A 25,939-nucleotide genomic window follows, 5' to 3' on the forward strand; every position below is an offset into this window, starting at 1 on the left:
AGTTGTTCTCCATTTGATGAAAATTTCTGGAGAAGGAAGTATTCTTTATAAGGCAACACCAGTCATATGATTAGTTTCATTGTCCCTGTAATATACATATATTGAGAAATAATAAGGTGATTGTGACACTTCCAAGATAATGAAGGAAATAAACAGCAATTCATCTACTTGAGCCCCTATAAGAATTTGAGAGTGGTGAATGAAGGGAAATGAAAACCAATGTAGATGAAACTGCAACATGGTATACATAATGGGATGTAATGATGTCAAGGGTTAGCAACATCTTCACTTGCAAGATCTCATCCAGGGGAAGACGACAGATAAAGGCAAGAGAAGATGCAAGATGGCAATCTTGAATGAAAGGGATATGAACATGATGAAAACTGTCATCACTCATAAATGAACAAATTAGCTGAATGAAGTTTATAACATATATCACATAAAGCAGACAACTGTATTGGAGCAATGAGACAGGAGAGTGGTAATGCATGGTTAATAATAATTTTTTCTGTAAAAAATTATTAATAATTTAATTCTTCAATAAATAAATGATTAGGTGATTAAAAATAAAATATTTTTGAAAAGATAAAAGTAGTTTATTGTTTTACTTACATCATACCATCAGTAAAAATACAACTTGTAAATCATTTTTCATGGATGTGCAAGATTTTCTATCCAGACAAAGGGACTAAAACACCACTATGACCTCTGTTTCTATATAATTTGGAGGTATAAACATCACACTCAAATTCTATGAGGAATATGGACATTCTCTGCACAGTAGACACTCCTCTAATTATTCTTTATTTTGCATAAAATAAGGCCACAGAAAACATATAGTATCATCATTTAAAGATGCATAATTGTGTAGAGTCCAAATGCACTAAAACTTCACATTTCCTCTACACTAGTCAGAAGAACAGTCATCTCAGCATTAAATATTTTTTTAACATATCTGCATGTTCTTGGTGCTCTCCAATACAAACATTTCTCTCTTTATAGATTATTCCTTTGGTGGTTTTGATTCAGTCTCATTGACAGTTTGAGTTTGTTGTTTTGTTTGTCCTCTCCAAACTCATTTATAGTATGGTTTTGGAATAGACAAACATAAATGTCTTTGGCTATTTTGACATTTTCACTCACAGATGGGTGTGAGATAAATGAATCATCTTTCAGGATTAAAAGTATGTATCTGGTTACCTCAAGTGGTATAATAAGTCAGTGATAGTCATCTTTCATCTTTCCATAATCCTATGGTCTACAGCCAGATACAATTTGTTCCATATCATGCTTTTTTGTTCTTTCCACTTCTTCAACATAAACTTAAAGATTTCTCCCTTTAACCTAATGTCAAAGTAGTCACCACTTCCACAACTTCTGAGGCCTCAACAATTTCTGAAATAAGCTTTATTTCACTGGTAGTGGGTAACAAAGGCATTCAGAGCATTTGCAACGTTTTCAATTCCAAGAATCTGTTTAACATTATAAGCATAGAGCATCTGGTATGAATGTCTGTGAGTAAAGTAGTTCTTGTTCCATTTAGAGTCTTGCATAGTTTCAGGAAAGTTAAAAATATATTTTTAATAATGCTTAGCACTGCCATTTCTCTATATCCAGAGTTTTCACTCTTTGCCTGATGCAAATTCTGATTTTGCAAATTTCTTCCCCCAACTACAATGAGCCCTCTATCCAGGTACTGCATATAAGAACCTCATTCCAATAATGTAATCACTTTTTGAGACATAAACCAACTTTTAGTGGGATGGGAGAATGTCAGTGGAAGTAAGTATTTATTGGAACAGTGCTCTGGAAATTGTGCAAAAGGTGAACCAAGCTCCCTACATTTTCAACTGCAAACAGATCCATATTTATTCAACCTGAAGAGCAGTTGGGACAGGCAGAATTCTCTTTAGCTTTATTCATGACTTTCCATTAGTGCAATGTCTATCATAAGGTTATACCATCTGGTAAGCACCTAAATGGTCTTTTAGAGCACCACATTTTAATGAAGCATGTTGCAAGCTGTAGTAATTACAGTGAAAGTGGTTGCTAATGTGGAAGTGAGGAGAGAAAGCATACCTGCCTGAGCAACACTCACCACAGAGTGAGATCCAGTGAAAAATAAAGGGATCCTGAAAATAAAAGAGTATATAATTGAGAAATACACTCACGTATGGTTTAAGTCCAATTAAACCCTTAGTTATGACAATATAACTTTCAAGCATGAAGACTGAGTTTCTGAACATTTAGGTGGAGAATGTCTGATTGAGGTTGTCTGAACAGAGACTGCCTACATAAAAGAGATAGCGATGGACATTTCTGCACGTACTGAAGAAACAGAAACAATGCCTGAGCTGGCCAATGATGTGCAACTAAGAAAACTTGACAGTAAGTAGAACAAACCACATTCAGAATCTAAAGCAACAGCAAAATTGGGGGAAATGTATACAAATGTAAACCTGTTCAGATGAGATGGAACACATCTACTGCCAACGCTCGAGGATGATGTATCGGAGACCATAACAACTGCAGTTGAGAATTCCAATAAGCCACAAAGGCATCAGTAATTAGAGACCTGAACTGAGAGCAAATCCACTGAAAAACCTCATGATGTAAAACTCATTTCATCTGAAGAATCTGCTTGAGTCAAGAAAAGTGATATGTAATTCAATTAATTGCTCTTGGAACATGACATGCTAAAAGACTGGTACAATGGGAATGAGCCCAGTAGAGAAGATTCAAAATATGAATTCAAAACAAGAAATCTGGAATTGTCAAAATGTATCATAAATGTTTTTTCCCTCAAAAAGATGAACCTTGAACCATTGCCCGATGCACTGCAAGAAGTTTAAGAACATTGATATGGAGAGCATACTCATCTTCTGTCCAAGTATCCTGATACTCCTGACATTGGAGATAAGCTCTCCATTCCTGAAGAGATGCTTCTGTGAACAGATGGATCTTAGAACAAGGTGGTGGAATGGGTACCCCAATACTTGTATTGTGCCAATCCAACCATCATTTGAATTGATAACACTGCTCCCGAGTAAGGAGACAGGTTGATCTAAAAATTAGAAAGCAGAATGCATGATCCATTGGTCACACAGTGACCACTAAAGAGACCTCATAAATGCTCATGCCAAAGAAAAGAGAGGCTCAAGAGATGCGCACACCTGCAGAAGAGAGAAAGCCATCTGTGCAGTATGAGAATGAGGCAAAAGTAAAAGCCTGATAGATCTTTCCATGGTTTAAGTCTGATAGGGGTTGGTTGAGTGCAACTTAAGTGAGTACCAAAAAATGCACCCAACTGGACAAGATATTGTATTATTGACAAAATACATTTCTCCAATCTGATAGAGAAGTACATTTTTGTGGCTTCTGAAAGGAGAATCTGCAAGTGATATTCTGCTAAATGATGAGCCACTTTTCTATATAATGATGTGTGCACAGCTCCAATGAATGCAGATGATGAGAAAAAGCTCAAACAACTCTGCAGAAGACACAAGATGCAAGACTAAAAGTTAGAGCCCAGAAATGTAGCATCTGTTTCTTGTGCCAAAACCTCAGAAACATCCAGGGATTCTGCTATGGAAATATGAAGATAATCATTGATTAGCTCATACTTTGTTGTCCTGAGATCTGGTGCAAAGTGTCATTGTATGTTGAGAAAAGATACCATTGTGAAGCAATGAGATCTAAAAATTGGTTGAATCAAGATAAATCAATGATTGGACACCAATCTTCTATTTTCTTGAATACCACAAAGAAATGGGAATAAAATTCTGGAAGAATGGAATCAATCCTCTCTATTGCTTTTATGAACTATTAACTCTCTGATGGCCTGAGAACCCACTGTGAATCTATTGCGGTGAAAAGGCAACAGGCTGAACAGATAATGGTAGAGGTGAAGTAAACTGAAGGACCAAGCCTAAAGCCAGAAAATGAAGTATCTTGGATCACTGGTGAAAGAACTCCAGATGCCCAGAAAGTGATGTTATCATGCTTACACTGCTCCCAAGCCCACAGCTGTCGTTGGTCCACCTGAGCCAAAGATCCTCAAGAATACAGGTAGACTATTAAAGGAACTGAAGGAGGAGGATGGGAAATACTACATACTGATATTTCCAAATTAGAGTCAGAAAGGCAAGAAACTAACAAGGGTAAAGAAAAATGTAAATAGGCTGTATCAATTCAGGATTACAATGTTTCTGGAACTCCAGTAAATGAGATGGGATGGAGAAAAGAAAGTTCCTGTAACTCCCTGATGGAAGAAGATGCTAAACAAACCCTTTCTAACACAATGTTTCTGCCTAATAAATCCTAACAACCATCCAACCAGAAAACAATCTGACTGAGATAGACATCAGCAAAATCTCCAACTTTTGATGAAATGAAACTGGATTCTTTATACATATGCTGAATATCTACAATGTTTACAGAACACTAAAGAAAGCCTTAATAGTAATTAATGAAATACAAAAAAAACAAACAAAAAACATTCTAACCACAATACTGATCAGCAAAATATAACACAGAAAATGATAATTGAAAAACAAACTGAAAGAATGTAATCATGTATCTGATACTTAATAAGTGGAAAATTATTATTCATAGATGGAAAAATTAAACATTTTAATTACAGGAATATCAATCCTCCAAATTAGTACTTTTCTACTAATAAGAAAGGTGAATTTTAAAATGTAAATTAAGTAAATTTAGTAAATTAAGCGTTTCGTTATTAATAGCTATAGTTTTAGTAAATTAAGGGTTTTGTTATTAATAGCTATAGTTCTAGTAAATTAAGTGTTTCGTTATTAATTAATTTTAAAATGTTTAAAACACAAGTTTGACTAATTCAGTTTAAACAAACAGACAACTTGATAAAAAGTTTTAGGGTCACAATGGATTATCAAAATATTTATCAAAAAAAAGCATCACAGGGTTTTCATATTTCAGATTGACTAAATATTTTTTGTGTGCCCTTACAAAGAAATACATTATACTGCATATAAAGCTAACATAGGATACTGAAACAAAAATAATACACCATGATGTAAAGAAACCCACTTGAAGTAAAATGTATTCTAAAAATTGCTGGAATGGTATTAGAATTTTAGTTAAAATAAAGTAGAAAACAATGTTTCAACCTTTTTAGGTAATCTTCAGGTTAACCTGAATAATATAACATTAATGTGATTATGTAATTCAAATGACATGAATGGTAATAGGTCTACCACAAACTTAAGCTATTATTGTATGTCATTATATTTGATTAAGTCCCAAGCATCACTGATGGTCGACTTTCTGCCTGTAATATTATGTTAATATTTAAGTATCTTATGAAGATCGTACAATATCTTTACTTACCCAGTTTAGCCTAGTGAACTATTAATTTACACAACAATTAGGAATAACATGCTCACTGAGCCAACTCCTCACCATGTGAAACACACAATGAGAATAATTACCTGGTCAAGTGACTTGGGTTTCGTTTTTGTAACAAGAGGGATGCTAGGCTTCTTGGTGCCATATAACCTCATTTCACACTATGAAAAACAAAGTTAATTTACAAAGTATACCTGCTTAAGTTTTAATCATTTTTTCAAAATTTGTTTTTATTGATTAATGATTAAATTCTAAACACTGATTAACCAATACCATGGACCAGAGGGTAGGTTGATTTAAAAAGATATCCAACTGCCCTCCATTGGGTATCACAAATTACACAACAAAGTATCTAAAGAATTAAACTCATGTTAATAATATGCATTCTCTTTTTCAGATATCGGGCACAGGACAGGCAAATATTTTGGCACCTGTCCTGTGAAAGTGGGTTTTCTCAGGGCACTCCCGTTTCCCCCCCACAGCAAAAACTTAGGCATTGGATCTTTAGATCCCAGCACAGGCAACTTTATTGCCAGACCCTGAGTCGGGTCATTTGAATTCATGTTTGTATTTACTTTGACTTCTGCCATTTGGGACGGGACCTGGCCGTTTTCTCCGGTGCTGCCTTTGCCTCGGTCTAGGATAACATTAAGAATGACCTCCTTCACCCAAAAAAAAAAAAAAGAGTCAAAATTATTTAATAAATAAATAAATAAAACTAAAACTAATAACCTTTCACGAAAGGGGACAAAGAGGAACCACAACATTCCTGAACACCCCAGTTGGAGAGAGAATTTTTACGATTTCTCTCTCTCTAAACTAAACCCCTGCCACGTTAGTTTGCGTTTGCATTTCCATTGGGTTGCTCATGAGAGTGAGGGTGATTGGATGGATTGTACCTGTAGTAAATTGCAAGAAGCATGCAAGGCACAATTATCAGACAGATGACTCCCCAGTAAAAAGATGGTACATGAATCATGTGACCAAACATTCAAATAGGAGTCTCATGACAATTCTAAGAACTAAACAGAGGTTCAAATCTAGAAAAGAAACTGGAAGAGAATGACTGATAAAAAGGTTCAGAAGAGATCTCAAAAATTACAGAAAAAAGATTGGATAATGGCCAGGAAAGAGATGGAAGGCTGTATATAAAACTGTCCAGTAACTGACAAGATATATAAGAAGGATTAAAAAAGGAGAAAAGATTTTGAAAAAGTTACTGAACCAATCCAGGCTCAGAGCATCATGCCAGAGCTGAAGACCAAAAAGTGAAAACTAGATGTTAAAAAGAATTGAAAAGGCAGTAATGAAAGGACTTCTAAAGTGGAAGCAAACTCACTGAAAATGTCAGAAGGTTAACAGACAACTGTGTGGAAAGAATTTGGTACAGGGAAGACAGGCAATTCAGCATCAAAACAAAGCTCTCAAAATATGACAGAATGACAACTGAATGTAGAGGTTATAGGTTCCAAATAGAATGTCTTGTGTAAGGAAAGCAAATGAAATCCAGACAGCAAGAACCTCCTTGTAAGTGGTTGGAAAAAATGACAAAAGAAGGTGGCAGAATGGAACAGAAGATGATGGAAGGATCATTGAGCTGCCAAAACCTCAAGGACTTTAACAAAGAAACTGCTCATCTGGAAATTAGACTCATGAAATGGAGCAGGTGTTCAGAATTGCACTCCAACTAAACACTGAATGAGTTTTTTTTTTTTTTTTTACTTCTGCAATGCACTGCTGATCCACTCATGGCCTCAAAATAGATGTAAGTTCATGCAAGATGAAGAAGAATGCCTACTAGATGGTGTGTGTACAAGAGATCCACTACAATGGCAGAAGATGAAAAGGAGAAGGTAAAAATCTAAGCAAAAAAAGCAGATATTTGAATATAAAGCATTGATCAACCACAGCCTACTGAAGGGTAACACATGAATACTTTTCTGAGAGGAACAAGAAACTTAAGAAAAGAGAACATTTCCAAAAAGAAATATCCTTTTGCAGAGAAAGATAATGAGACAATGGTTTTTGAAATCATAAGCTCCATGTATTAACAAAATAAAGGAGAAGGCTGAGGGTCACCTTATATATGAGTGGAGATAGTCTCCCAAGATAATAAGTTACTGGGTGAAGGTTAAGATAGAACTGAAGAGTCAAACCAGTCACCATTACAGTAGTGGATCATTTGTGGAAAAACCTCAGGAGATAAAAGAAAACATTGAAACAAACTCATAATCCAGATGATACATAAAAATGTCTTACATACATTTTTTTACATCTAAAAGTTGCCTTACTATGTTGATCATACATAGGCCTAAGTCACTGACATAATAACACTAAAGAATACTTAAGGAAACTTATGACAGACAATGAAACACATATTCTAAAATTACAAATTTAATTAAAAGGAAAAATCAAATTGCAAATAATTTGAATCAAAATTCTAATGAAATTTTTAGAATGCGGTATTTCTTTCTTTCTCATAATTAAGAAAACTACAATAAAGACAACACACTAACAACAGTGACAAAAGTTTAAAGAAGTAGCAAGAAAATTCTATTAATTCTTGAGAAAAAAGATCTGAATAAACAAGAACTGAGGAAAAGAATGAGATTTTGTTCAAATGGTAGCATCATGGGAATTACTATGCAAAGAGGATTTGTCACTATCCTATTGATAATAATTGGATTATAGCCTATACAGTCCATGTTAATAAATGTAGGTACTTGTAACATGTGCAAAAATATTCTTTTTAATAGTGTGAAGTGATAGCTCTTTGTTGAACAGAAAGAGATGAGTAAACACTTCTGAAATGGTATTACTTCACATTAAAAAAAACTGGCTCTTACTCTAAAACTCAAGGTTTGAATTTTAAGGAAAAGTGACTCTGAAATTTGGCAATGAATATAAAGGTATACTAGATGACTCTTCAAAGAAATGCAAAATTGAGTTTGCTTTATGTCTTTCATATGAGACTATGTTCCATAACCTTTACACTTTAAATATATATATATGTATGTATGTATGTATGTATGTATGTATGAAGAACACGGGAAAAAGCAATTTGTAAATTAATTTTAGAACCTTTTTTCACAACGTTTATTTCTTCAATTTTATCTTCCCATTTTCTGTATTAAAGACAAATCATATACCTTTTACCATAACCTTAGTTTTTTCACAAGCTGTAGTATCAAGAAAATTATTAAACATAACAATATATTATTTATTCAAAATAATATTTATTTATAATAATATTTATTGAAGGTATTAATATCTTAAATTAAACAGTTGTACTTGACTGCTATCTATAGCACAAACAATAAAATATTTATATTCAATTCTATAAGTTATTCTAAGCATAAAAGAAAACAATCCTAACTGTTGACTTGATTCTTGACTTTTGTTACCTTTGGTATTTTTCTTGCCACAAAAGAAGTTCTTGCCGAAGGGCTTCCCACTCTCCATTAGGAAATTGCTGAGCATGGTTGATAACACTAGTGTCCATTTGAACAATGTGGTACTCTCTCTCAAGAAGCTGGCGTTTCAACTGTTCTATTTCTTGATGCAGGTGTAGACTGGAATGAAAGATAATTAAAGATTGAGATTTATTTATAGAAAACATTTTCAGCCAACAAGTCTTACTAAAAGAGCCTTAAGAGCAGTAGCCAAAATGAAGTTCAATAATAATAATCTGAAGAAAACAGAAATGAAGAAAAAAAAAACTTACTAGAAGGTATATTGTCTCTACCCACCAGCAAGTATTTTGTCTTTTCAAATATATTGATATCAGTCAAAAAGTAAATTAATTAATGTATCTAACAAAACAATAGTTATCAAACTTGAATATTCTATTACAAGATTCAAAAAAAAAAAAAAAAAAATTACACACTCATCTCTAAATCAATCTATTCAGAATGGTACTTAAAGGTTGAGAAGCAAATTTATCAGTCCTTTTGCAATAATACCCCACTAGGACAGTGATAAGTCTATGGATTTATAACACTAAAATCAGGTGTCCAATTCCCCTCAATAGACACAGAAGACAGCCTGATGTGGCTTTGCTATAAGAAAACATGCATGCCCTTTTGCAATATTCAACAAGAAGCTGAATCTTAGGTGCATATCACTTGAGGTACACAAAAATATATACACATATATAAATATTTACTGAAATAACAGTAATGCAAATCCACAGCCCACTAAGTAAAAACTTACTTGCAGGTAAGTTATTCATTTTATTTATTGTTGAGTGAAATGTCATAATATATTAACTATGGATGATTGAGAACCATAACTTCTAATTTTGAAAACTAATGCTGCAACTTATAACTCAGAGATATTCATGAACAAGAAAAACAGGACAAAAATATAAATATATTACACTCAAGGTATTTGTAGATGTAAAGTCTTAACTTGGAATAACTAATAATGCACTTGTTACAATAACAGATTTATGCAAATTCTTCATCAATATTTCAAAAAAATTTTAATTACTTCCTTCTTGAAATCCATACAAATCAAATTTCCATTTTTCATAGTTATTTTTGCTGTTCCTTAAGTAATATGTACATGAAAAAAATAAGTCATTAATCAACTATTTATATTCAGATGGAAGACTGACATACCAGGACCTACTGACTATTGATTTTTTAAGAGCCAACTAGCACATACAGATTTTATATATATCCAGAAAATTCATATAAAATAAAAAATTCTCAATTAGATAATTATATTAATAATTAGTGAAAATAATTTTTTATACTTTCCATTTTCTAGAAGTTTTTAAAATTTCTTGCACTTTGCATTTAATTGCTAAGTTTGTTTGTTTTTGAATTTCGAGCAAAAACTGCACAAGGGCTATCTGCACTCGGCATCCCTAATTTAGCAAGTGTAAGGCTAGAGGGAAAGCAGCTAGTCATCACTACCAACCACCAACTTTTGGGCTACTCTTTTACCAATGAATAGTGGGACAGACCATCACATTATAATGACCCCATGGCTAAAAGGGCAAACATGTTAATTGCGACAGGGATTCAAACCCATGACCCTTAGATTAAGAGTCAAGTGCCCTAACTACCTGGCCATGCCTTGCCTAATGTTTAAGAGTTATACACATACAACTAAGGTTGTGACTTTTATTTATTTATTGTTAAAATGCCTCTGTCAGTCATGGATAAAGTCCACCAGATTGCCAATTAATTCAAAGTTTTTTAATGAATTAAAAACAGGCTGAAAAATGCTTCAAATGTTTGTTGGTCAAACTATCTGAAACCTCCTATTATTAAAATAAGAAAAAATAGAGAATAAAATATTAACATTCTTACCTGTTGTTATTTACACAACTGTCACAAATACAGCCACACTCCTGAAAGGAAGGAGGGAAAAAAATTACTTGAAATCATAATCACTTTATTAAATACAATAATCTAATTGGTCAATGTTGAATTTAGATCCCAAAAATGTTTGAGAACTACAGGCACAAAATTTATAAGACAATTTTCATAGCTACATAGCAGTAGAACCAAAACTATATAAATGCTTTACTATCTATTCAATATTTAACCACTGATCCCAATTTTAAACATCAGTAATAAACAAACTTAAACTTATGATTCATTAGTACTATAAACATCCCAATGAGCATTGCATTAACATAAAAACAGTAGAAAAATGGATTTAGGAATAAAATACATATTTCATGCAAGCAAATATAATAGTTTTAAAAAACAAATCAGGTATGCAGAATAAACAACACAAAATGAAAAGAAATAGAGAACACACCAAGGCTAAATAGAAAGGTATGTGGATTATGATGATGAATCCCATTGAATAACTTGTGTCTTGCCTCCTGAGATATCTGATATACGAAATACCACAATTACACTGAAGTCAAATGATAAAAGCATGCTCAAATTCATTCACTCTTAATAAAATGAGATTACACTGAATAATCATACAAGATGAAAAAAATTTATATATTTTTAACATGCTTCTTTCTTTCTATCTGTATATATTTCAAAATGAAAACCATTAATTTAGAATTACAGGTTATCCTAAGAATATTAACTTCCAATCAGAGCAAGCTAACTACTTACAGAAAAACTAAAAATCCATTTAGTAATGAGAATAGCTAATTAAATACATTAAAATATGTTATTTCATCAACTGGGTATGTTGCACATATGCTTAGTCAAATAAAAATGATATAAAGAAAATAAATCATGTGAAATATCTTCAGAGTCAAATTTACTGGGTATGAATAATTAAACTTCAAAAAACAATTTTTTAGCTGCTTTTTTCCAAGTTGTACTACATTAATCTTTAAAACACTCTGAAATAAACCAAAGCACTTACTTACCATATAAATATGAAATTCTTAGTTTCATGAATTGGAAAATAGTTGGATATAATAACTTTCACAATTTTAAGTCACTTTAGATCCTTTTTTTGTGTGTTTGAAATGATATTTTTGAATGAATAAATGTAATTTTATTGGATTTTTGGAGTTGAGTATTACTTTTATACAACTTTTTGCCTATTTCTTATCTATAATACACAAGTTTTATCAACAATGTAAGAATATATATGAAGAAAACATGATTGTTTTGTCACTATATTCCCCAGAATATTAAAATGTAACCCTGAATTTAGAAAACTGTTATAATTTGGACATTAGAACAGGTAATCTCAGCATAAAAACTGATATGTTGTTCAAAAGAAGTTTATTTCTCTCATATACATAGTGATAATTAATATTCAAAATATTGTGTGTAGTACTTTGTATGTAGGTATATTATTTTTTTAAAGTTTACTAATATCCTAAAATATTAAATGTATATACAAGGAAAACAATAAAAGTATACTCTATCCTAACCCCAACAGATACTGAATGAGTTATGAAATAATTTTTCTCTGTTTTTTTCATTTATAATTGACCAAATGTACAAAGAAAACAAACTTGTAAAAGTTACTACAGGAATTATAATGATTATTTTATTTTATGAGAAATGAAAGCACAAAATTCTGTTTCAGTTATTCTAAGATTACCTAGGTTAGTTGTTGCACTTTCAGAGTCTCACATGCCTCAACAAAAATAACAGAATACCATGTTCTGTCATGATGACAACTAGGTCTTTTTAAATGCTTACTGGTTTTTTCATATTACATTCAAGTAGAAAATTCTGACAACCAATATAATTCATTTTATATCATAATGATTTGGTGAAATATATGATATGCAATTTAAAGTAATTCATACAAAAATATTTTCAGACCAAGTCCAGAAACCATTGGCACATTTTAGGATTGACCAATACAATGTACCTAACTTAAAACACTATGTATAAATACATGGCTATCAAATTATCATTAACCAACTAAAGAATAAATTTCATATGCTCAGTAATTTTTATTCAATGAATGATTACATTACAAAAGAAAACTAAGTTAATTTAGGAAAATAATGCAACAAAATGCACATAAACACAACATTCTCAGACATTATTTACTTTGGTCACAAATTAGTAATTATGAATACATTTAAATCAAGTTCACCAATACATAGAACCATCAATTAAATTACAATAAAATTTAAGGTAATACAAATTCAAACAATAAAATGACAGATAGGGTGATAGTAGGGGCTTCTGGTTTCTAAAACCATCGATCAACACCTAACTATTTTAAAGTAAAAACTTCTTTGTAAAATCATTAAGCACATATATATTTTTACTATTTTTTTACTTTAATTAATTATTATGGTAACAACCTGTTTTAAATGCATACTTATAACAATAGTTGTTCTCATATATTTGTAGGCATAAATTAGTGAAGTAATATATTAGCATGTGCTTCTTAAGCTTGTGTTTTCATACTTTTTGTTTTTAGTTTTAATACATCTAATATCACATTACATGCAACACACTGCTGGTAAAAGTGAGACAGTTTAAAAATACAGTTGAAAGAAATCAAGCAATCAAATCAAATTACTTTCACAAAGACATTAAGTAGAGTGACATCACTGAAACTTAGTAGTAGTTAGCTGTCAAAAAGTCAGTAGATAATACACACATGATTAGGAACATTCATACTAATTTAAAACAATGATCAAAATTGTGAAACAAAAGCTGGCAGCAACAGTTGCCAATAAAAACACTTAAATAACCAACGACAACCCTTTTGTTGTAGCTCTTGTACAGATCATTCTTATGCATCATTCGATGTAATTATCCAATTTTAAAATAACAAAGACAATGAATTTAAGCATTCTATTTTTTAAATTTTAAATTAGAAAGTTTAATTGTCTTAAATATAGCTGTAAAATGTTGCTGTAGTATATCAAACATTGTGGCACTTCCTAGAAATTCCCACCAGATAACTAGTTTCATTCTCTAAACGCATGCATCTTGTGCATTATTTGTTTCACCAATGCAGCTGACCAAACAATTATTTATAAACCCTACGTCACACCAACAGAAACAGAACTTAATGTAATCCCTACTATAGTTTATATATGTATATGGCACTTAACGTACTGAAGGGAATAACAGTTTGGAATTTACTAGTGTGCATGACAAGTAAAACAGATTATGTTCAATACGTTTATAACTATGATACTATTTATAATAAACAAATTACTATCCTAACACCCAGAAATTCTTATCGGTAATTACAGTAATAAGAAGTTCATTTTACTGTAGATAGATGCTGTTACTTAGTGCAAGCATATAAATTATAGTTTAACTACCACAGCATAAACACAAAGCACATGTCATAGCCAGGTAAAAAGAAATATTTGCGCCTATGCACCACTGCGTAGTACTCCCAATTTTTAATATGAAGAATGAAACTAATTCTTTTCTAATAATTATTACAGAATGAGCTCCAGTTATATTTCCACGTAACACACAACAGATGGAAAACGTACCTCGTTTAAAATTTCTTCACACCATATCAACTGTTTTCAATTTTATACAACAACCTGGCATTAATTTATAAAAAATGTTATCCATCATTTATGTTCGCACACTTTCACAAGATACGTCACGTTACATGTAAAAAGTGATCACTATTTACAAATCTTATTTTACGTTGTTCGACAACGAAATCAAGAATGCACAAACCTTAAAGATAATCTAACTCCAAGTCGTATTCCCCGTGCAATGAAATGTTTGACTAACAAATACTTTTGGCTTTCTTCGCAGCAGCTGCAACTAAAATTTTTTTTAAAAGCAAAAAACAAACTTATTTTCATTTAATTTCTATTGTAAAGTATTTATATTTACTGGATTTAAATTAAATGGGTCGTGTAAACTCATTTATTATGTCTATTTTTAACATGCGTTATACCAGTAGGCAGCTCTACTGCTAATTACTTCTTCAATCTGGGTTATTTCTTACACTTACCTGCCACTGTTTGCACCGTGACTGAGACAGAGGTAGCACAGTCATCACGCTAATATTGCTTCTTCTGTCCATATTCTAAGAAAGTTTATCAGTGACAGAGAGGTAATTCTAGCAAGTAAATGCTCGGTATGTGACGGGTCTAATATATCACGTGAAAAGGGAAGCTCGTTGTCCATTGATTATTGGAAAAATCCGTATTTCTTTTGTGTATTCTAACTATTCGTTGTTGAGTGAAATGTTAAGCGTTAACAAATAAAACTACTTATTCAGATCTGAAAAATCACACTTGAAGTTTGTACATATACGTGTTTATGTAGTCTATGTAACGCAATGTTTGCATATAGATACGTTTACATCGGTCTTCGCCGTTGAACAAAGAAGTCACATATGTATACACTCACAAATGACTGGTTTTGCCATACCAACAGCTACGATCAATAATTTGTTCTGCCAGGATTCACACAGGGCGGGGCGATCAGTCAGAGCACCGGGGTAAGGTAACTTTTCTGTAACACATCGATTGATGGGTGACATAACTACTATTCTAACACATTGTATAGTGTAAACAATGTTAAGCAAAATCTTCAGTAAACAGTGAGGTAATGTGTAAGACCGTATATAAACATGTGTGTGATATAAGGGAAAACATCGCCTCATCATTTATGAATATCGCTGTTAAAAATAGATTTACGTTACCCATTATTATTTATAGCAGTTAATAAGCACTTTTATACTAGAATATTACATACACAAACTCGTATGAAAAGTTTTGAAAATAGTTACTTTTTATTTTTAAATATTTACCTTCATTGACTGACAGTTTGAAAACAGTAATGTCTGACACAGTAACTGTCAACAGTATTAGGGATGAACGTGATTAATATAATATTGGTTTGCATCATGAGAAAGTGTTTCGCAGTAGACGTTTTTGACATAACAGTATTCAGTACTATGTTTATTAGAGTCAGTTTAAAATAATAATTAGTATTCCCTTAGTTACTAGTGTTCAGGGTTACTTTGATTTTTAATCAGTTTGTAAACACAGTAACAAGTATTAACCTTAGAATTTAATATATGGCCTAGTATCCTGTTTTACTTAGGTTGATTGTCAATGAATTTATTATGTAGAAAAACAAAGTTTAGTAATAAAGATAACAGTTGATAAGACAAAAACATTTTTATGTACAAAAGCTTGTGTTTCCCATATTCATGAGTAGAATGCCAATTTTACTTATAGAAGGAAGTTGTTTCCTGTGAGTGTATACTAAGATACTGTAGTGACAGCACAAATACTAACTCTCGCAGGTTAGGCTTCTAGTTAAAGTCTAAGCTCTTCTAAAGTTTATCAGTGATTATTTATTTTATGATATCTGAAATAAAAAATAAATCTAGTTTTATTACTCCTAAATGAAAATACTGTTGCTTCTGAAAAGCAGCTTTAGAAAGTAAGCCCTAGAAGATTACCAAATCAATTAATGCAGGAGTCAAAGGCAATATCTTATAAACTACTAGAGTATTTGAAAATGTGTAATGGTAACATATTTATATAAATAAATGTGTGTGGTCTGCTACATGTATATGAACATAAAGTCATTGATAAGTGTTATGTGGCATGACTGAATTAATCATGTAAAGAATACATTAGTAAACAACAAGGGCATGGAAACAAAGGACTTAACCTCAACATTAAAAACTGATGAGCACAAAGCTTACTGTGATAATTGACCTACAAGATATTAGTGGAAAAATACAGTGCACCTGTTTTACCTTACTAACAGTAAAAAAAATATTTCAATTTGAAATAGAAATATTTTACAGGTAGTGGATTTTCATGGAAGAGGCAAATTTAACAAACTACACATTACATATGAGAGAGGACACATTTCTACCTTGGATTTTTCACTAAGAGCAGTGCAAATGATATTTTAGAGCAAGTTGAAATATTCAGAAGTAAAAGAAATTACCATAGCAGTAAATGAAATACACAGACATAAACTTGGTATACCTAGTGTTTTATTTGATTGTGATATATTTCTTTGTCATGTAAATTGAAATATTTTTAATATGAAGTTTTATAAAAAAAACAATTTCTTAACATTATTTAACAACAAGATGAAGTACTAAATCATGAAAATGTACATTTTGTACTGCACGAAGAGGAGGTAAAATGTAACATCCATCTGGTGGTAGCTTAGTAAATTAAACCAACAAACTAATACTAAACTCATAAATAAAAGAAACATTATTGGTCAAAGGAAATAGTAGGCATTATCTAACCAAAATCAGTTTGAGTATGTAGAAATCTATGTTATACTGCATGCATTAGAGGCTAAGCTAGCTGACATACAGAGAGCACACGCTATGCTAGGGAAAACTTAAATCCCATGATAAAAACACTGGAGAATTTGCTAGCTTTGCCTAAGTGTATACTGTGTACACATCTTGTTACCTTAATTCAAACTGTATATTTTGTTTTTAATTTTGTGCAAAGCTACATAAGGGCTACCTTTGCTAGTTGTTTCTAATTTTGCAGTATAAGACTAAAGGGTTTATTTGCTTTGAATTTTGCACAAAGCTACATGAGGGCCATCTGTGCTAGCCATCCCTAATTTAGCAGCGTAACACTAGAGGGAAGGTAGCTAGTCATCACCACCCCCCACCAACTCTTTGGTTATTCTTTTACCAACAAATAGTAGAATTGACTATCACATTATAATACCCCCATGACTGAAAGGACAAGTATGTTTGGTGTGATAGGGATTCGAACCTGCAACCCTCAGATTACAAGCTGAGGGCTCAAACCACCTGGCCATGCCAGGCAAATTAGATTTATTTTTTAAGGTTCATCCTGAATTGGTTTTGTATATTCATTCCTTTTTTTTTTTCTCCCTTGATATGTCTATATGTATTTTCCATTGAAATATTTAAGTTAACTCTGACTGATCCTCTTATTTTATTACTTAAAACGAATTTTATATTGCATGCTAAATTATTGTTATAAGGTTTTATTTTTTGTACGTCATTGCTTTTTTTATCAAGTAAAACAATTTCATTTTGTTCTGTGAAATTTTGTTGTCAGTTTTTAGTTATTTTTAAATGCTTGCATTTTCATCTTTTTCGATCTATTTTTACATATCATGCTCCTTTTCATAGGAGGCAGATGATTTTTGTTTAAGGATTTATGTTTTGTTATGAAAACTAATAACAATCAGTAAACAGTCAAATATTCCACCTCACATGAAATGAAATGCCACCTATGGACATAATTTAGTACTATGTTTGTCAACCATCAGCATAGGATCAAATTTTGTTATTACCTAGGTTGGTAGCTAATTTGAAAAGTGTTGTTTCTATTATTTTCAATGACCATCAATATCAAATGGTCAATCTAAATCTGTTTTCAACATTTTTTTTACTACAGTACTTGTTCAGCAAATGAGTGCTCATGCCACTCTAATAAATGTTCAGACCATTAAAATATTTTACTAAAATGGAAATAGTAAAACAATAATAGTCAATTTGTGTAGTTTACTTTTAACAAATATAACATGAAACTCAAAACTCTTATGTCTCTTTAAAGTTTGTCTCCCTGAATTTTTTAAATACACATTAGGGGGGTTGGTGTTGCCCAGGTTGTGAAACAATAATTTAAATTATCATTGTAAACAGTCAGTACAAATTCATAGTTTCCAATGTTATGTCAGCTAGAGATCAAGAAGAGACTCGGATAAAAATCATGTTAGATGATGAAGTCTGGTATTATCTTAGCCATAAATCAACTTGAAATCCTTGCATTCATTATCATCTCCACACATACTGATATGCTGGTTGTGAACTAAATCCAAGATCCCTTCTGGCTTTGACATCTTACCAACTGAGCACGTATACGGACTCACTGCAAAGAGGTGGGATTTGAGAGTGTGGGATATCAATGGAAAGTATCCCAGGCCTGTTTTTGAGCTTTCCGTGCCATATGGCAGGCAGGATTCTACCATAGACGAGGATATAGTAGAAAAGTGTCAAGACTTTAGGAATGCACTGAGCAGCTGCTTGTATTAGGTTGAGGAATAATTCATGAGCGTTTTTAAATAATTTCATTCAAGCATTACATGCAAGACTATACAATACTTCAATGCATGAACACATTACACCCAAAACATTTATTATGATACTTGTGATCAGAGAGCATATGCTCTACAGATCGACCTGTCCTATCAATATCAGCACTTCCCCAGCAGGAATGATGTCCATTAAAGTCCCCCAGGATGAAAAAAGACAGTGTGGGCACATGTTGATCAACCAACAGTGTCACCCCTCCATGCACTCATCCATCACACAGCCTGTCATTTCAATGCAAAGAAAACTGCCAAAATGTGACTGTATCAGCAGGTTTCAGAAATGTTTCCTCTAAGGAAAGACATACAGGATGGTAGGAAGCAATCAGTGTTTTGATGTCATCCAGATTAGAATGTAACCCTCAACAGTTCCATTGCATCAAGGTGGAAATTTTTATTTATGTGTAGGCAAATTAGGTGGAGAACCCTTCTGTATATAACCACATCTTGTTTTTCTTTTCCTTACTGTCCTTATTTATTTAAGGGAGGTCTATTGCCTTCTTGGATCCTGCCCTGGGTCGAGTGGGCAGGTCTTTGCTCTTGGTAGGGGATTCCAGTGACTGAGGACATCAATGTATGATTGTTTTGCATCTTCAAGTGGGAGAAGAAGATGTATCTGAGGAAATGCCTGTATCTGGAACCAAAGATGTGAATATTGGGATTTATTGGAATGTACATAAGGGACAGTGGTGGGTGTTGAAGTTGATTCATCAACTTTTTAAACCATGGAGGTCAAAAGGCTTTTCATTTGTTTGGAGAATGATTCTTTTGGAGGCATAGAGAGATCTGTCTGCACTCCCACTGTAGTTGTGGAACAAAGTGCAGCAGCATATGTCAGAGATGAGGTGGTGGACAGCAACTTTTGAGCCTCAGGATAAGTAATGTTATGAATCGTTTTCAAACGCTGCACTTCTTTTTTCTTCTAACCATTTAGGGCAAGAATGAAAGTAGGATGGGTGATAGCCATTGCAATTGATGCAATGAGGGTTCGTTTCACATTCGTAGGCATCATGATCCTTGCCACTGCAACAAACCATGGCATGATGTCTTCGAGTGACCGATCCATTGATACTGGAAACATCGGAGAGGGTTTGAAACGTATGGCCGTACTCTACAATTAAGATAACCCGATTTGATGGTGGTAGGCAGACATGGTGATGTAAATGTGAGAATGAGGGCATTGGTTGGCATCATAATTCTATCCTTGCGAGTGGATATATGCCTCACTGCAGAAACTCCTTGGGTGGAGTAACCAGCAAGAATCTCTGACTCTGGGATGTTCTTCAAATCCCTCTCAACAATAACTCCTCATGATGAATTCAAAGTAGCATGAGGTGTAATAACCTCAATTGATATATACCCAATTGCCTTTGAATGAAAATGCAATATAAGAAAATGAGGTACAACAGGTGGTACAGATGGTGAGGATTGCTGCTCAGAATCTTCAAGACGTGGTTGCTTACCTATAGACTGTTGTTTCTCTCTTTTATTAAGATTTTTAATTGGAGTATCCATATTAAAAAAGGAAATGCCCACTTACCCTACCCACCATGGAGCCCTACAAGGGGATGCACTACAATGTCAAAACAAAGACACTGCAGCAATGCCAGGGTTTCATGAGTACTATACCCAAATATCAGCATCAGATACAATGTCCACAACACCTGTTGAGAACATCCAACACTGGTACTTGGTTGACCCTAGCCCAAGTGGGCCAGCTGACTGACCCAAGGAGTGCCATCCCAAGGCCACCCGTCTACAGGAATTCAAGGCCAAAGTGGTGTGTTATGGTTGGACCCCTTAACTACCAGAATCCTCTCCTCCCCCTTCACAGGTCACCATCCACTGCAAACATGTAAGTAAATGTTTAAATCCCAGAAGAAGTAAACTGAAAGAACAGAACCTTCCCTGGGAGGTCCCCTCACCACTAAAAAGAATCCACCCCATGGGGGGGGATTCCAGGAGTGCAACATCTCAATGGAACATACATGGAAGACTACACCACATCTGAACCTAGTATACTCCTTGTCCAAGATGAACAAACAATGTGGAAAATGAGCAGAAATGAAGCATCTCTAAAAAATGTTAAATTGATGTTGAGAAGCTAGGGTACATCAGACCACAAGTGGAAGGTCAATACCATTTCAAACACAGCAGCATGAGACTGGATCAATTGGCACATTGGAAGAGTATGGTGGTCTAACATTCACCACTGAAGAACCAAAAGGGAAGAAGTAATTCTCTTTCAAAAACTCAAGCCATTGTATATGTGTAACTAATACAATTGAAACCAGTTTCCCCCTTAAAACTGCATTCATGGCATTGGGAGTGTATCATTCAGTCTATGGTATGAGGAGGATCTCAAAAATCAACATTCAAACAGTGGGAGGAGGAAGAGTCTCCAGTTGGAGGGGCAAAATGCATATGGAAATATAATGAAAATATCGAGTCCACACTGTATATCATCTGAAACTGTTCATGAAATCCATGGTAGAAATATGGTCATACACCTTGTACACCAGCAAAACACCACCTCCCTACTCTCATGTAAGTGGATCTGAAAACATTTAGGAGAAAACCTCCATGGTCCACCAGCATGGTTAGGAGCTGGTGAGTGGGAAAGACTCCTATACTCCACTAGAAGAAGAGGGGGAAATGTGTTAGGGAGTCCAGATGAAAGCATCACCAGAGAAAGTGCAATGGGTAACTATAAAGAACTTATTTTGAAAAGCAGACCAAACCCAATTTGTCAAATGAAGATAACAGCAGCATTTCTCTTCTGCATTACTCATATCAGTCCATAAGTGTGGTCTGGAATGAACAAGTTTTAAACAAAACACTACAAGGATGAACAAACAAATGGTCTTGGGGAGCACCCCATCTCAATAGTGAGTAGTAGCAGCAGAATGGTCACACATTGCAAATTTAAGAATTACAATACCTGAACAGATACTACTTGCTGCAGATCAGGTTCCAAAAAGAAGTGTCTACAGGTCCCTGTATTATGAAATAAAGAAGAAAAGTAACACTTACCTACTCTAAGATGAACTGATGAGTGAAGGAAAGTAACATGATAGATAATATCCAGCTGAGAAGGAAACCACCAGATGATGTTAATAATGCAACATGAGTTCAAATGGAGGTAGAGAAAGAACATGAAAGACATTAATATCCTGATCTGGCAAAGAAGTAGGTCAAAGATGACAAGAATAAAACAATGGTTGAAACTGATAAAAATGTCAGAAATGTGAGGAACAGAAGGAGAGGAAGGAGTAAATCCCAACAAATAGACCAACAATGAGATATAAACCATTTATGTTGGTACAGGAACAAGGAAGAGGAACCGAGTAGGAAAGAAAGCATACTACTTGGGTGGAAAACCTGAAAACTCATGCAAAGGACTCTAACTCATTTGCCAATAAGAATAATTCATATTAATAAGTAAAACCAATGCTTTCATTCCTAAAAGAGAACCAGACAAGCAGCTATAACTTAAGCCTAGAGTTCTGTTAACCATACACGAAAAGTTTGTAATTCACTTCAAAACCTCTGTGTTCAACCAGGGAGCTCTGTAAAACAACATAATTTAATGTTTTACTTTTAAAGCAAAGGGGTGTAAATCATGTAGCATGTCCTTATACTAAGGTATTCTAGCTATTTACAGTATTAAATAGGTTTAATATATAACATTAAATTTCTGAAGTAATAAATACATTCACCAAGTATGAGAGGCATGGAAGATCAAACTTTGTGCAACAATTCAGTTTTGCTTTGATGCTTAGTAATTCACTAAGCAAGCTCAACTTTGTCAGGTGTTCTCAAGATAAAGACTGAAAATATCATTTACAGCAAGGATACCCAGCTGAGACACTAAGACAGAGTGGTCATAGGGGCTTTGTATGGTTTGTCTGTACTCATAATTAAAACTAATGATTAGTGTTAATTGAAATTTTTATTCAAGATTTTTTGCAACTCCTTTGGTAGATGTTATTACATAATGCTTCTATCTGGTAGTTTTTATTAAATGTCTCTAATAAATTATAGAGGGAAAAAAGTATATGTTACAACCAAAACTCAAAGTATGACCATTGTGAAAAATGGTCAGACATTTTGACAAATGTCTAAAGTAATTTAAAAATCAAGAATTTTGAGTTTGAGCCACACATTAATGCTATTTACCAGATTCTGTTGAACAAAGTTCAAAATGATTTGATAAAGCTGTGGTAGAAAGTCTGAGGTGGAAAAATAAATGTTATTTTTTATACTGAATATGTTAATTGTATTTTATGTTTAGGAATTATTTTACTGAAACATTTTTCTGTATTCAAAAACTTTGACTGCCTATACATATGGCATTTACTCTTCATGCATAACATATTAAGTTACCAACAAGCATGCACAAACAAATAGCAAGTGTGTAGAGAAAGATACCACATTGTGAAATTAGGTTTGTTCAGTGGAGTGTTGGCATTACTGATAATGGCTTGCCAATGCCTGCCAGTTTATTTTCAATATATATTTTGGGTTTGGGTTGTTCAAACTGGCCATTTTTCTAATGGCTAGCTATTAACAATCCAATTGGCCGTTACTTTTGTGAATAATGTAAAGAACTTGTACCATTCATATAAAGCAGTTATTTATAACTCCACAATATTATTTTTATTGTATACAAGATACAATATGAGAATAAATGTAAATTTAAGCTTGCAGAAACTGTCATTCATCTCTAATACCAAATGCTGAAATTGATTTAAGACTAGTGAAAAACAATTACATAACTCAGGATTAGAATATGGGGTAAGTTTTTGAATAGACTGAAGGTTCTCTGGTGTTGAGGAAGTAAAAACCTGTTATTTGTGTAAACAAAACTCAATGTTAGTCTTAAACTGATTTTTTTCCCCTGTAACTGTTAATTTCTTTTGCTTGTTGCAGGATTAACATCTACTTGAAAAAGGAAAAACATTATATTATTCATCAAGCAACTTAATCTTCTTAAAATGCATCAAATTACTATTATAAAACTCTTAAGTCTGGCTGGCTGTAACTAGAATGTTTTGTATTCACAGAGAGACATGGAATGGTTGGTTAATTGAACAAACACATAGCAGATGGCATTTATTTACAATTCATACAAGTTTATATATGTAAATTACTATAATACAAAGTACACATATAATGCAGGTGGCAATATTCTTGATTATGGAAATACAAATATTGGTTGAAGCAACTTTTAAGTCTTCAAAATTGTATTATATTACAAATGGTGAAATTAACACAATTTTGAGTTGTATCTATGTACTTAGGAATACTAAGTCAAAAGAAGCCATGTTTTATTGTTATAATGGTAATTAATTAGTCTTCCTCTGGTCCCCTTAATTTTTTTCTTTCCCTGGATAGTAAGATTTAACAATTGTCTTGAGCAAAGTTAAGAGAAAGAAATTTTCTGAACACCTCCAGTTATATCTGTTCCTTAGGCATGAGTGATGGACATGTTTAAACCAAAATGTCTGCCACATTCTTCTGATTTGGTCCCCCTTATCTTGGGAAGAACACAGTTATTAAAAAGTTCAAAAAACAGATACTAGACTGATTCTTGTTTGCTATCTCTTGAAAGAGAAGGGTCAGGATGGTCTAGCCAAACTATTCAAAATTAGAAGGGAAAAGATGATATTAATGCATCATATCATTTATGTAGAATAAGAGGTAATACATTTATGGCTTGTAAAGGTTAGACATATCTCCATTTGAGGCAGTTTAATTTCTCCAGCAGGGTCATTAATTCTTAGAACAAGCTTCTCAAATGGTAAAATGTGAAACTTTGCAGGAGCTTAAAAATTGATAAACATTCAGGTGATAAGAAAGAGAGTGGGTGATAGGGCACCATTGACATCCTATAATGTATTATATTTACATATTTGGTACCCTTCTCAATTTTAAATATTTATGACATAACATTGATAAAAAGAAAATTTAATAACTTAATTTTTGCTTTTCTTATGAGCTATGAAATAATACATCAATTAGTAAAAAAAAAAATGCTTTCAAAGAAATTGAAAACTGTTACAACCATTAAAACCATTCTCTTTAATCAAGATATTATGGAAGTAGCTAATACTTTGTGCATAGTAGTTTTATGTCTCCAACCTAACCTTCCATCTCCACCCCACTTTGTATTATTAAGAAAGAATAAAGCAGTAAATAGCTACATTTTTAATAAGTGTAACACATACCTGACACACACATTTCTTGTCTGCCATTGTCTGTAAAGTGCTGTTTCTGCTTACCACCCCCTCAACTAAAGAGTAACAATGTTTAGCATTCTGTAAATATAGAAACATGTGAATCTTTTATACCCTGTCTATTCATTTCAAAAACTTTGCAGTTACATAAACATATATACAATAAATATATCAACACATGAATTATAAACATATTATCCACAATGAAAATCTGAGATGCCCATAAAGAATAACAAGTTGTAAATATACAGTTTTAAGTTGTGTCCTATATGCCACAGAATTAAATATGTACATAGGCAATATATCTACAGAGCACAAGTTTAAAATTTAAAACCTCAGACATTACTAATTAAGTCAGCTTTTTTTTTTTATTATTAAGAGCAGTCAGCTCATGGAATGGACAAATAGTTTAGATTCTGTGTGGTAGATTTTGAAACACTGAAAGTGTTTTAAAAAAGATTCAATTAGGATTTGAAATAAGGGTTAGGTGTAAGATGAGGCACTTCTTTAAGTAGTTTGAATACAGAAAATGGGATAAATTTGAAAAGCCAAAGGGTTCCATGTTATAGCTTTGATACAAAATGAAAGCTATTCCATTTAAATCTACCTCTTAAATGTATTAGTTTTACAACATTCTTAGTTTGGTATATCATTTATTGATATATATAAGCATACCAATTATAATGAAATTATTCAACTTAAATATGCATGACTGTAATGTTTTAAAAATTCTATCATTAACTCAGAGTTCATTACAAAAGATTAAACAGACTGTTAAAAATATCTCTACTACAAAAA

General features: G+C 32.8%; 1 protein-coding gene across 7 annotated transcripts in view; it reads right to left on the reverse strand.

The window, feature by feature from the left end:
- The window catches only part of LOC143222897 (uncharacterized), a 41,791-nt gene that overhangs the window by 13,933 nt on the left and 1,919 nt on the right, over positions 1-25,939 (reverse strand). For 2 of the 7 annotated variants that reach the window (XM_076450049.1, XM_076450051.1), the window contains exons 2-4: positions 25,133-25,222; positions 10,707-10,747; positions 8,790-8,957 (exon numbers count right to left, since the gene is read on the reverse strand). In XM_076450049.1, the coding sequence (XP_076306164.1) occupies positions 8,790-8,957; positions 10,707-10,747; positions 25,133-25,159 (236 nt within the window). In that variant the 5' untranslated portion in view covers positions 25,160-25,222. The other 5 variants (XM_076450048.1, XM_076450046.1, XM_076450052.1 and 2 more) reach the window with 5 other exon arrangements.

This window comes from Tachypleus tridentatus, chromosome 8, assembly GCF_004210375.1.
Source record: "Tachypleus tridentatus isolate NWPU-2018 chromosome 8, ASM421037v1, whole genome shotgun sequence".
Taxonomy (NCBI): domain Eukaryota; kingdom Metazoa; phylum Arthropoda; class Merostomata; order Xiphosura; family Limulidae; genus Tachypleus; species Tachypleus tridentatus.